Source organism: Procambarus clarkii, chromosome 70 (assembly GCF_040958095.1).
Source record: "Procambarus clarkii isolate CNS0578487 chromosome 70, FALCON_Pclarkii_2.0, whole genome shotgun sequence".
Lineage (NCBI taxonomy): Eukaryota > Metazoa > Arthropoda > Malacostraca > Decapoda > Cambaridae > Procambarus > Procambarus clarkii.
The window spans coordinates 21208370-21223143 of record NC_091219.1 but is presented as its reverse complement, the minus strand read 5'-3'; the positions used below and the strand labels follow the sequence as shown (position 1 = coordinate 21223143).

At 42.1% G+C, this 14774-nt stretch overlaps 1 protein-coding gene across 14 annotated transcripts in view; it reads left to right on the top strand.

Moving 5' to 3' along the window:
- LOC123750605 (sialate:O-sulfotransferase 1) overlaps positions 1-2630 on the top strand; it is a 16352-nt gene extending 13722 nt beyond the window's left edge. For all 14 annotated transcript variants that reach the window (XM_069311632.1, XM_069311639.1, XM_069311630.1 and 11 more), the window contains 2 exons: positions 1092-1245; positions 2107-2630. In XM_069311632.1, coding sequence (XP_069167733.1) covers positions 1092-1245; positions 2107-2338 — 386 coding nt within the window. In that variant the 3' untranslated portion in view covers positions 2339-2630. The remainder of the gene's footprint in view (positions 1-1091; positions 1246-2106) is intronic.
- The last annotated feature ends 12144 nt before the right edge of the window (positions 2631-14774 follow it).

Sequence of the window (14774 nt, the reverse complement as noted above, 5' to 3'; positions counted from 1 at the left end):
TCCAGGATGGACCGAAACGTCGTCGTCCCTTCACCTTCTAGTGTGTGGTCTGGTCAAGTTACGTTATGTTAAATACAGTGAATCAAGACTCTTACGTTAACAGTTAGCGTCTCGAAGACATTTCTTTCACATTCAAGGACATTTAGGTTATTATCACTCTACCACTTCAATCTTTTAATACTCTATTTTCCTCCTTTGACTATTTCACTGTTTTATTTTTATTCATGATATTTTCTAAGTGTAGATGAAATCCTACTCTTTGAACTACTAATAGCTTTATATTTATCTCGATGGTTATTTTCTATTTTGACTGCAAAGTTTGGCAAGTTTATCTCTTGAAATGTTAAACGCCACAGCGTCATTCTTAATGCTTTCTGTCTATTACCTCTAGTTGTGGTTCAATAACATCACATCTGTCACATCAAGAGGTCTTATGAGTTGGTCAACCTGTCGATATATGTGTGTGTATGGTCATAGGAAAATTTGCAGGTGAAAATTTGATTTATACAAATTTCGTTTCACGTTACAAACTCCCACAGTACATGTGGACGACCCATAGTGGTCGCTATAGACAGATGATCATTCTAAATGGTTCCACATGAACTACAATTGTTACAATATTCTCGATACATCACGAGTCTGGTGAACCAGTTTAATAATGAGTTTGTTTGAATGTCTTAGTAACTTAACTGTTTAATTGTCTAAGTTAGAAAAATAAACTTTAAATCAGTTAGCAAACTCCTAAATACTCATCAGACCTCAAATCTATTCAGACATTATTTTGTAGCTCTCTGAAGTAGATGAAATAATAGGATCGCAATATTTTATTGTAGCGCATGTGTATCTAATCTCTCAACTAATGGGGCATATCTCGTCACTAATTCTTAGAAGAATTATATTCCCGCCTGTCTGATACATAAGACGAAATAGCTCTTCGAGAAAGATGGAGTCAGTGCCTATTGTTTAGTAATTACTCCAGAGCTCGCAAATAGTAGCTTTAATATCAAATAATAACACGATGCAAGGTAAGGGATTAAGACAAATGTTATATGTCGATAAAGCTATAAGATAGATAACAATTATTCCGGCAGATTTTCATAGATATGTTGAAGCGATGATCACTCGCTGGGAGAAGCTGGCTGTGGACCGCCTCCTGTGGAGTTCGGGACCCCTCCACGTCCTCCACTACGAGCTGCTCCTCAACAATACCCAACTCCACCTTCGTCGCCTCCTCCACTTCCTCGGGTAATTGTTCCACCTCTTATGTCGCACTCGGACACTTGCCTCCACTTATTCTTATTTACTTTTGTAGATAGATCCATCTTGTCCTTATTTAGTAGGTTCCACATGTGCTGTTTCCTTCTGTTGCACTCTTAGAGTCCGTAGAAGAGTAGCTGGAGTATCGTCACTTTCACAGTCATGTACTAACCTGGCCTAAGCTAGGCCTATAGTTACAGTGCCTCACTAAGGCTGTAACTACGTTGTTAAACTTTCTTGTTGGTTCTGTTTTACTTTACTATAGGTCTCTGGAAATATGTTTCTTATCATTGTAGGTATCGGATTAAACCCCCCACACACTATGTGTATCTAGGGGCCTGGTAGCCTGGTGGATAGCGCGCACAACTCGTAATTCTGTGGCGCGGGTTCGATTCCCGCACCAGGCAGAAACAAATGGGCAAAATTTCTTTCACCCTGAATGCCCCTGTTACCTAGCAGTAAATAGGTACCTGGGAGTTAGTCAGCTGTCACGGGCTGCTTCCTGGTCCTGGGGGGGAGGTGGTGGGAAAAAAAAGTAGTTAGTAAACAGTTGATTGACGGTTGAAGGGCGGGCCGAAAGAACAAAGCTCAACCCCCGCAAACACAACTACGTGAATACAACTAGGTGAATACACACACACACACACACACACACACACACACACACACACTCACACACACACACACACACACACACACACACACACACACACACACACACACACACACACACACACACACACACACACACACACACACACACACACACACACACACACACACATACACACACACACACACACACACACACACACCCACACTAATAATAATAATAATGTCCACCTCTAGGGTGCCTCTGGACGAAAGGAGACTGGCCTGCGTGTCCTCTCACCTTGAGGGATCCTTCAAGCGGAAGAACAACCTGGACTTCGATCCTTTTACCAAGGGGGAGAAGGAGAAGATGTCCCTAGCTATGGGCAGGGTGCACCGCTTGCTGCTGCTTGCAGGCTACCAGGGTCTGCCCAACTACCCCCAATTGTTTCAACTAACCAAAGGCAAGTCCCTCGGCGCCTATGAGTGATGTCATGTCTCGAGTTTCCTGACTTCACAACATGAAAATCTCAAGCAATAACATGTGTAGAGTTTCGTATCCACATTATCCAACATATGTTGTGACAACACCACAGGACAACCAGTTGGCACTTTGCTTCCTATTTGGAATTATTTTGTTTTAACAGATCTTAATTTTGTTAAACTATACGTGTACCTAATGTTCGATTGATGATGGGTGATTGTACTAGGTAAAAAAAGTTATCATATTCATCTGATTGTAAATATTTTAATTAATAAATAAAATTTAGAGATCACAATAACGTTATCGAACCTAAACGTAAAAAAATAACAACGTAACGAGATTGAATTTGTTCTTCAAATGTGAGCTCAGGGCATCGGGTGTCCATCTTCATGGGGCGCGGTCACCTCTGTATCCTGTCTTATGTGTTATAGGGGTACGTGGTTTTGAGCTCAGAACCAAATTTCTCAAAGGAATCACAGACCTGGACCCACACCTCCCCTTGCTCTAGGGAGCAGAGGCAGCTTCCTATGACTCAGGAACATTGTTGTGTTTCATCACGCCTATATATATATATATATATATATATATATATATATATATATATATATATATATATATATATATATATATATATATATATATATATATATATATATGTATATATATATATATATATATATATATATATATATGTCGTACCTAGTAGCCAGAACACACTTCTCGGCCTACTATGCAAGGCCCGATTTGCCTAATAAGCCAAGTTTTCCTGAATTAATATATTTTCTCAAATTTTTTTCTTATGAAATGATAAAGCTACCCATTTCATTATGTATGAGGTCAATTTTTTTTATTGGAGTTAATATTAACGTAGATATATGACCGAACCTAACCAACCCAACCTAACCTAACCTAACCTATCTTTATAGGTTAGGTTAGGTTAGGTAGCCGAAAAAGTTAGGTTAGGTTAGGTTAGGTAGGTTAGGTAGTCGAAAAACAATTAATTCATGAAAACTTGGCTTATTAAGCAAATCGGGCCTTGCATAGTAGGCTGAGAAGTGCGTTCTGGCTACCAGGTACGACATATATATATATATATATATATATATATATATATATATATATATATATATATATATATATATATATATTATTAAATATGACCGAAAAAGTAAGATTAATAATTCTAACACGAATTTTCTCGATCTCTCTTATGTTTCTTTTCACGGTTGATGGTAATTGAAAAAGCAATTCTCCAAAATTAATTTTTATTTCTAGTCTGACGCGACACTTGAGCGCGTTTCGTAAAACTTATTACTGAACTATAACTGAATAGAGCTTAAACATCGATTTTTTATACCTGCATTTGGGTGAGGTGATATGTTACAACAGTTTTGGATGAGGTGAAAACAAACTTTCAACACAAGACAGAACACGAAATAATGGGTATTGAAGGTAAGAATGGAAGTAATTGCAGAGGGCCTATTGGCCCATATTTCTTGATGCTTCTATATTGGAGCGGAGTCTTGAAGTGGGTAGAATATAGTTGAGCATTAATTGGCTGTTGATTGCTGGTGTTGACTTCTTGATGTGTAGTGCCTCGCAGATGTCAAGCCGCCTGCTATCGCTGTATCTATCGATGATTTCTGTGTTGTTTGCTAAGATTTCTCTGGTGATAGTTTGGTTGTGGGAAGAGATTATATGTTCCTTAATGGAGCCCTGTTGCTTATGCATCGTTAAACGCCTGGAAAGAGATGGTGTTGTCTTGCACAACTAGGTGAGTACACATACACACATACTTTATCCTCACCTCTTTTCAAGAGGGGTGACCAGCCCGAGCTATGTGCAATTAAGAACCCCTCTTTACAACCCTCCCTTCCCCCCCCTCCCCCTCCCACACTAATCATCAAACATTTTCAACCCAATTTGGTCTCTGCGAGCCGCCCTGCAGCTGAGACGAGGGAGATATGAAGGGAGTACCTTCCACTGCCGACAAGGGAGGAGTCCGAGGAAGGTTTCTCTGAATGGGTTATTGGCTCACAACATCGTAGTGGTGCTTCTCAAGACAGGATTTGTAACCGTGGGGAGAGATAACGAGGCCCTCGGACTGCTAGTCCCAACGTGAGATTTGCAACCTTGTGAGGGAGGAAGCCGAGGTATTGCTTGCATGACAAGGGTGCTGCAAGAGTCGGGCCAAGATTTACAGAGGCAAGAGGGGAGGTAAATACCTTCGTTCTTGTTGTTGGAGAGGGGAGCAAGATTTGGTGCTTCAGGAAAGGAATACGTTTATTTGCAAAGACAAGACTTCGGTGCAAGGTACAAAGGGCAAAAGGCTTTTTTGCTTGATCAGAAATTGTAATATTAGGCCCTAATTTTCCCTAATTCCTACTGCAGAAAAATGCAGTAGGAATTAGGGAAATGATTAAGGAGTTTACCCGAGAAAAAGGTTTCCAGGATATTCAATGACAAAGAAAGGGTCTTTGGCTGTGATTTTTGCATTTTGCTTTTTAAATAACTCTTGTTCAATTAAATTGTCAATGGCTTCAATAAGGTAATCCGGTACTGCACACGTGGATTTTGATCCTTTAATCCGTTGATTTCTGCACCCATTGGGGAGCCGGTGGCTGAGCGGACAGAGCACTGTACGCGTGATCCTGTGGTCCCGGGCTCGACCCCGGGCGCCGGCGAGAAACAATGGGCATAGTTTCTTTCCTCCTGATGCTCCTGTTACCTAGCAGTAAATAGGTACCTAGGAGTTAGTCAGCTGTCACGGGCTGCTTCCTGGGGGTGGAGGCCAGATCCAGGACCTGGCCGCGGGGACACTAAGCCCCGAAATCATCTCAAGATAACCTCAAGATAAGATAACCACCTGTAGAAAGGTCACCATTAAGAATATATTTAAAGCAGAGGTTCTGGGACAGGAAGAAAAGAGTGGAGCCACTCTGCCCATTGTTTCTCGCCGGCGCCTGGGATTGAACCCAGGACCACAGGATCACAAGTCCAGCGTGCTGTCCGCTCGGCCGACCGGCTCCCTGTGTGTGTGTGGTGGTGGTGTCTGTGTGTGTGTATTTACTATTTGTATTTACTATTTATGCATGTAGAATCGAGCTATTAAGTCTTGAACCCCGCGTTTCTAACCAATCTATTTTCCAATATTATGTCTACTACATATATTTAGAACACACGCACTCACACACACACATTCCCACGAAGTTAGCTGTTTAACTCTCAGGCACCTAATTTATTGTTAGGTGAACAGGTGAATCAGGGTGAAAGAAACTCTGCCCATTTGTTTCGGCCTCGGCCGGGAATCGAACCAGAGACCTTAGGACTATGACCCCCGGGCGAGTGGCGAGGTCCCCTTCGTGGCCAGTACTCACCTAGTTGTACTCACTTAGTTGTACTCACCTAGTTGTGCTTGTTGGGGGTTGAGCTGTTGCTCTTTGGGCCCGCCTCCCAACTGTCAATGAATTAGCTTATTTTTTTCTACACATGTGTGTGTTTGTGTGTTGTGTGTACTCACCTATTTGTACTCACCTATTTGTGATTACAAATAGGTGAGTACACAAAACACACAAACACACACACAGATGTGTGTAGAAAAAAATTAATTCGTGTTTGTGTGTGTGTGTGTATGTGTGTGTGTGTGTATGTGTGTGTGTGTGTGTGTGTGTATGTGTGTGTGTGTGTGTGTGTGTGTGTGTGTGTGTGTGTGTGTGTGTGTGTGTGTGTGTGTGTGTGTGTGTCTGCGTGTGTATATGTGTCTGACCTCTAAAGGGATTTTAACCCATCTATCTGGGGCCAAGTTACCAGCCGAGACAATTGGGACATCACAGAGCCACCACAACGATCTCTATAATGGGTAGACACTCCGATTTATGAAATAGCCCAACCGCTGAGTACACTTATGGAAGGCGATTTCTAAAGGCTGAGTAAAAAGCCACTTTTGTTTTTACAGAAACTGAGAGCTTTTTAAAGAGGCTTAGAGAACGGTTTTTACAGAGGTTAAGAGAACAGCTTTAATAGAGGCTAAGAATTGTTTACAAAGGCTAAGAATTGTTTACAAAGGCTAAGAATTGTTTACAAAGGCTAAGAACTGTTTTTATAGAAGGTGAAAATCTTTTTTTGTATTGTTCTGCTTGGAAATTGCTTAAAAGACACTCTTAGTGGCCCTTACAGAGCGCCTGTCCGAGCTGGTATTATTGTGTTCCCCTGCGAGCAGTGACTGTTCCCCTGCGAGCAGTGACTTAATGGGTCCTCTGATGCAGCTTTGTGAAGCAGCTGGACAGAACCCCGGGTGTTATGTGGGTGGCAAAGTTTCTTTCACCCTGAATGCCCCTGTTACCTAGCAGTAAATAGGTACCTGGGTGTTAGTCAGCTGTCACGGGCTGCTTCCTGGGGGTGGAGGCCTGGTCGAGGACCGGGCCGAGGGGACACTAAAGCCCCGAAATCATCTCAAGATAACCTCAAGAAGGTGGGTTGGTTTATAGGCACCTCTCTCAGTTCAGGGACTTCTCCTATCTCTATTTTGTAAATCTCTTGGAATCTCTTGTGGAGTTCTTAAAACACACCTCCTTGTCATTTTCTGTGTGCCTGCCGTCCCCTTTCCTCCTGATATAGCTATGAAGCAATTTTTGTTGTATTGGATTTACTTGATATGTGATTTTTCACACTGTCTCTCCTCACGGTGAGGTATTCATTCCTGGCCTCAGGGAAACTTTCCCTTGCTCTCTGGTATTCTGTTATTTCTGTAGTTTTTCCATGTCCTTGTACGTATTACCTTCCTTCCTTAGTTGTCTGATTGAACCTCTTTCTCATTTAGTTTTTCTCCTTTTAATCTGGGATGAAGCTGTCTGCTGCCGCTCCAAATTGGATGACGTAGCTCATCATGTCTTGCAAAATCTTTTCTCTAAATTCACTAAATCTCACGGTCTTCATATAAGGAATTTTCACATCTCACAATTCCCTCCTCGATATGGCAGCTTTCTCGTTCCTTCTTTGAATAGGTCATTCCTACTTCTGCCAGATACACAAATGTCAATACACTGTTATCGTTCATTCCCATGCTGGCTTCTAATTCAACTTTCTTTATATCTGACTCGGTAGGAGTGATTATCAATTCAAATCTAGCTGGTTCGATATTGTCTCATTCTTTTGGGTACCGTTTCATGTTGACTAAGAAAGTTTCTCGTTACCTCGTCCAGCAGTTTAACTCTCCATGTATCTATACCTCAATGTGGCAGTCTGTTCTCCAAGTCTACCAATCTGGGGTTGAAGTCCCTCATGATTAACAATTAGGAGCCCGTCTTGCAGTTGACCGAAACTGCTCTCTCGAGTTCATTATGGTTGTTATGTTGTTTTAAGATATTCGTGTTTGGGCCTTGCCATTTAACGTGAAGATATATGCTAATACAACTCCTACCATATGTCATAATGACTTTTATATAATCTCTGACTCCTTCACTGCCCGGGATATACAATTTATTGAAACTCCAGTCTTCGGCTCTTTGACCCTACCTTTCAACTGTCAATTAACTGATGTACAGATTACTGAGCCATTTGCGTTCTATATTGAGCCTTTTGTGCTCTATATTGAGCCTTTTGTGCTCTATATTGAGCCTTTTGTGCTCTATATTGAGCCTTTTGTGCTCTATATTGAGCCTTTTGTGCTCTATATTGAGCCTTTTGTGCTCTATCATATCTACATTTGAAACTGTGTATGGAGTCTGCCTCCACCACATCACTGTCTAATGCATTCCTTTTGTTAACTACTCTAACACATAAGTTTCAGAGTAATGTATGTGTGTGTGTGTATACTCTCCTAGTTGCACTAACCTAGTTGTGCTTACAGGGGTTGAGCTCTGGCTCTTTGGTCCCTCCTCAGAACTGTCAATCAACTGTGTGCTTGTGTGTACAAGCATGTATGAGTGTGTGTATGTGATTTCTTTATGAATAACAGTCGTGTTTGGGAGTGAGTTATGATATGAATATCGTGAGTAAATAACGCGTGAATGAATAAAGTTATAGCATACATCTCTCTACGAGATTATGGTTGTTTCTGCTACATATTAAAGGCATAAATGTGTGTGCCTGTTTATGTGACACGGAAGCTCCACTATAATCCGAGACCTCGTCCTGACTGCGAATATATACATGCTTAACCACCAGACACATTGTCCATATGCACAGACCAGAGAGCCTGACATACGACATCAAACCCAGAATACCAAACTGAGGAGAGATTGATTCGAAGAGGGTGAGCAAAGGTCTTGCTCGTGATGTCTGTGATATTGTCCGCGGGAAATGGAAAGTCGATGTGAGGTGGGCATGTGTTGCAGTGAGGAGCAGAAGAGAGACAGCATCAGCAGGGTCTGAGGTACACAGAGGCTATACACTGCTCTACGGAAAATTGGACGCGTTCCAGATCACTAGAGCGGGAGAGGGCCGCAGAATACGGATTGTCCAGATGACTGCAGAATAGGGAAACCATTGTTTGTATGTATGTGTAGCTGTATGTGTCTGTGTAGTTGTATGTGTCAATGTAGTTGGGTGTGTGTATACTCACCTAGTTGTGCTCACCTACTTGTGCTTGGGGAGTTTAGCTTTGGCTCTTTGGTCCCGCCTCTCAACTGTCAATCAACTGGTGTACAGATTCCTAAGCCTACTGGGATCTATAATATCTACATTTGAGACTGTGCATGGAGTCAGCCTCCACCACATCACTGCCACCTGTTAACTACTCTGGCACTGAAAACGTTCTTTCTAACGTCCCTGTGGTTCATTTGGGTACTCAGTTTCCACCTGTGTCCTCCTTCTTCGCGTACCACCCTAGTTAAACAGTTTCTCCTTATCTACTCTGTCAATTCTTCAGAGAATGTTGTAGTGATTATGGTTATGTAGTGATTTGGTAGTGATTATGTTTTCTCTTACTCTTCTGTCTTCTAGTTTCGTGAGGTGCATTTCACGCAACCTTTCATGGTAACTCATGTCTCTTAGTTCTGGGACTAACCTAGTGAACCTAGGACTATCTCTGAACTGTTTCCAGCCTGGGTTTGTTGCTGTCAAGGTACGTGTCCCATGCTGGGGCCGCATACTCTAGGAATGGTCTTACATATGTGGTGTACAAGGTTCTGAATGATTCCTTACACAGGTTCCTGAAGGTAGTTCTGATATTAGCCAGCCTCGCATACGCCGCCGATGTTATTCTTTTTATGTAGGTTTCAGGAGACAGGGTTTGTGTGATATATTTCTCTCTGGTTGTTTCATAGCAGACTTTATCTCCCATTCGGTATCCTGTGTATGGCCTCCTGTTTCCACCGCCTAGTTTCATTAACTTACATTTACTTGGGTTGAATTTTAGTAGCCATTTGTTGCGTCTTTCCTTCAGTTTGTCTAGGTCATCTTGCAGCCTCCTATTATCTGTCACTGACTTAATCCTCCTCATAATGATTGCGTCATCAGCCAACAATGAGAAGAACGATTCTATTCCTCTGGGAGTGTGTGTGTGTGTGTGTGTGTGTGTGTGTGTGTGTGTGTGTGTGTGTGTGTTTGTGTGTGTGAGGGTTTTTGTGTGTGTGTCAAGGCCGGTAGTCATTCTCCTCCTTACGTAAGACTAACTTTATCTATGCCTTTAAATGCCCACTTGGGGACTGTAAGCCTCAAAGATCTCAGTATACAGACAAGACAGCAACGTCTTTTACCAGGCGATTAACAATGCGCTAGCAACAGGGCTCTCTCAAGGAACATGTATTCTCCACACACAACCAGATCATCACCAGAGACATCTTGACAAGCAACGCTGACGAGACATCTGGACAAAGCAATAATCGACAGGTATGACGACTGCAGGAGACTGGACATCAGCGTGGGACCACATGCTAAGAAGTCCAGACCAGCAATCAACAACCAGCTAACACATAATTACATTCTACCCACTTCAAGACCCAGAGCCAACGCAGAGACAGCGTCCAATTACCTTACTAATACTCCCTGATCCCTGAGAGAGAGAGAAAGGGCGAGAGAGAGAGAGAGAGGGAGGGAGGGAGAGAGAGAGAGAGAGAGAGAGAGAGAGAGAGAGAGAGGGAGGGAGGGAGGGAGGGAGAGAGAGAGAGAGAGAGAGAGAGAGAGAGAGAGAGAGAGAGAGAGAGGGAGAGAGACAGAGACAGAGAGACAGAGACAGAGAGAGACAGAGAGACAGAGAGAAAGAGAGAGAGAGATACAGACAGAGAGAGAGAGAGAGAGAGAGACAGACAGAGAGAGAGAGAGAGAGACAGAGAGACAGAGAGACAGAGAGAGAGAGACAGAGAGAGAGACAGAGAGACAGAGAAAGAGAGAGAGAGATACAGAGAGAGACAGAGAGAGAGAGAGACAGAGAGACAGAGAGAGAGAGAGACTCATACTGTACAAACACATACGCAAAAAACCTACAGAAAGACAGACAGACCAAGCAGCAGAGAAAGAGAGAAAGCCTTCCATCTCCAGCCAGTATAATGCTTAACTCTTGGACTCGTACCTCACACAAATACCCAACATCATAATAATTTCCCATAGAACTGTCCCAACCGAGATTATAATGAGAGCGACCAACGAGTTATCGGACTATTAAGGCCATAAGTCCTAAGCCTAGACGTTCCCAGCAACATACGATGTCAAAGGAATATTTGAGACCTACCGTAAACGCACTTTACGATATTGCTCGTCTGCTTAACGACTTGCCCCTTACACTAAATGAAATTATTCCTCAGCAATGCGGAATGACAGTGCAGCGTTAGGTAGGGAGTGTTCTGGGTCGGGGAAGGAGGCTCTAAACTTGCATTTTAGAGCATGGAAAGTGCTATTTTTTAGCGTTTATGATTTGCAGTTAGAGTTCATCCAAATTATTGCATTCTGTATCAATTGAAGTCTCATATATATATATTTTTACATTTTACGTGACGTACGTAAATTTAAAGATTATGTCTTATAGAGTTTACCATTATTTAGTTCACATTTTATATATATATATATATACAGAGAGAGACAAGATGTATATATATACAGAGATATATATACATCTTACTCAAGAGAGTGCTATACACCACTGAACATATATATATATTTATATATATATATGTTAATGTGTTTGGCTAGTCATAAAAATTAGCTGCTCCGTTTAGATCAATAGGCATTCTGCAGTTTTTCTAATTCTTATGTTCTTGTGTTCTTATGTTTTCATGTTTTTGTTTAAAACCTTATTTATATCTACGTTGATATACTCTTTATTTCACTAAGATGCTTGAATCATGTCACCCCCTTACTCCTCAGTGTTCCACGCCCTCGTGTTTACTTACCCGGCAAAATACGATTTTTCTTAGATCAGACTTTTAGATGTTATGCTTCAGAAACTATGTTGCTTCTATAAAGCCTTTGATTAAACCATTCTCTTGCACAAACATTACTCAGAATCAGAGTGTAGAAGAAAGTGCAGATGAGAACACAGAGAAGAGTATCTGAACTCAAGACAATCATTTAAAATTGTCTTACGAAAAGAGACTCCAAAAATATATCTCAAGAGATCAAAGCAGAACATGGAAGAAGTCTCTTACGCATGGAAGAGCTATACACCACTGAACATCTGACCCAAGAGAGAGCTATACACCACTGAACAACTGACCCAAGAGAGAGCTATACACCACTGAACATCTGACCCAAGAGAGAGCTATACACCACTGAACATCTGACCCAAGAGAGAGCTATACACCACTGAACAACTGACCCAAGAGAGAGCTATACACCACTGAACATCTGACCCAAGAGAGAGCTATACACCACTGAACATCTGACCCAAGAGAGAGCTATACACCACTGAACATCTGACCCAAGAGAGAGCTATACACCACTGAACAACTGACCCAAGAGAGAGCTATACACCACTGAACATCTGACACAAAAGACAGCTATACAACACCGAACATTTTAAGTACAACTGAAGAAAAAAAACGTTAAATGAAAGTAGATACACTGATATATGAACCACATAAGAGAATAATTTATAATAATTTTCCCAATTGTATTTTCCTGGACGATAAATAATTCTTGTTTTCTTCTGTCAGTTATAATGGATACTAATATTGTGTTTTTGAGCACAGTATATGTTAACAAAGGTGATAATGAGGCAATAATGAGCACCGGTAGTTTTACTCTATTAATCACAAGGGTTTTCTCTACGAGGCTCTTGCTCGGGGAATAGAGGAGGAGGAGGAAGAGTAGGAAGAGGAGTAGGAAGAGGAGGAGGAGAAGGAGGAGGAGGAAGAGGCAGTGAGCCTTCAGCTGTTCAATCCTGACCTTGGCTGCTCCAGCAAAATAAAAATGTCTTCTGTGGGATATAAGTTGTGCGTATTTTTTTAAGAGGGAACTTCTAAGTATAGACGAAATGTTATGTTATTTATCTTTTCTGAACAGAAGTTTTGTTCGTATCTCTTTTTATCTGTTTTGTATCTTTCTGTTTTCTTTATATCTGTCTTTCTATTACATAAACTTTTTTTTTTTTCTCTCTCTCTCTCTCTCTCTCTCTCTCTCTCTCTCTCTCTCTCTCTCTCTCTCTCTCTCTCTCTCTCTCTCTCTCTTTCTCTCTCTCTCTCTCTCTCTCTCTCTCTCTCTCTCTCTCTCTCTCTCTCTCTCTCTCTCTCTCTCTCTCTCTCTCTCTCTCTCTCTCTCTCTCTCTCTATTTTCCTCCACTTCCGTCTTATCCTCTTGCTCTACCTCCAAATTTCCCCTCATACAAAAAGCGGAGAGAAGCCATTGTGAGCATCTGGGAGAAGGCAGGAAACAGGGCAACCTGTACTCAGCTCTTCACAGCAAAATTAAGGCAATCTATGGATGCCAGAGGCAGCTCCTCGCTCCGTGATGAGGGGCGCTGAGGGAGATAACTGCTTTGGTAATAGTCGGCACAGATAAATAGGTGGGAGAGAGAGAGAGAGAGAGAGAGAGAGAGGGGGTAGGAAAGGAAAGAGGGATGGAGGGGGGGGAGAAGGGAGAGGAGGAGAGAGGGATTAAAGTACAAAGAGTGGGTGGAAGGCAGACAGGAAGAAAGGTATGGAAATGGTGGTAAGCAATGCAGAAAGAATGGGAGAGGAGAAGTGAGGGAGGAAGAGCTGCCAGAGATTTACAAGGAGGAGAAACTATCAGAGGACGAAGATAAAGAGGAGAATAATAGCGCAACGTAGATAAGAAGAAATGAAGAGTGAGGAAGAAAAACCGTCCAAAATAATCAAATCAGACTAAATGATTTTGAATGTTTAAAAAATCATGTAACGACAGATTACCTGACTCCTAAAAACTACATATCCGCCTCTGTGATATGCATGGAAATATTACCGTGGGATTCGAAATAAAGCCGAAGGGAAATTCAAAGTTTTTCTGTGAACATAAAACCGGATGTTTTTCGGCTAAACGGAAACAGATAAAATCACTTTCATAATATTTTGAATTTAAAGCAAGGAAGAGCGAAATAACGAAACAAAATTTTTATTTTTTTCACTGAAATTGATAGGAAAAAACTCGATTATTACATGTCATATTGTAGGCGGATTATAGGCTAAAAACATATATAAAATAAAATTAAAAACATGAAGCTTGAGAGGAGCAAAAATATTAGTGAGATAAAGTGGGTAAAAATATCACGACTCGTGATTGCTTTTAAGAATGTGCGAGCAAACTGGAAGGTGAAGCAGGCTGAAGGCCCAAACAAGCAGTGAAGAAGGAAGTTGTTTGCGTGGTGGAAGCAGTAAGACTTGACCGCTGCAGTAAGACTTGACCGCTGCAGTAAGACTTGACCGCTGCAGTAAGACTTGACCGCTGCAGTAAGACTTGACCGCTGCAGTAAGACTTGACCGCTCCAGTTTATGGCAGCGGTCCAGAATTACATGAGAACTCTGAGGAGAACCCAATAAGTCTGTTTTCCTGCTTCAGGCTCTCTTCCTGTAATGGCTCTGATACCACACACACAATGATGTAAAGGAGGCAGATCCGAACGAGCGTTTGAGCTCATTATGTTCGTCTGTGTTCGGGTAACATAGTAGGTGTGTGTTCACTGGATTGTTTCAAGCGAAGGTTGGACATGTGTATTAATGAGTGTGGGTGGATGTAAATAGGAGCTGCCTCGGTCACCCACGGTCACAACACCCACGGTCACAACACCCACGGTCACAACACCCTCGGTCACAACACCCACGGTCACAACACCCACGGTCACAACACCCACGGTCACAACACTCAGGGTCACAACACCCGCGGTCACAACACCCACGGTCACAACACCCACGGTCACAACACTCAGGGTCACAACACTCAGGGTCACAACACCCAGGGTCACAACACCCACGGTCACAACACCCGCGGTCACAACACTCAGGGTCACAACACTCAGGGTCACAACACTCAGGGTCACAACACTCAGGGTCACAAC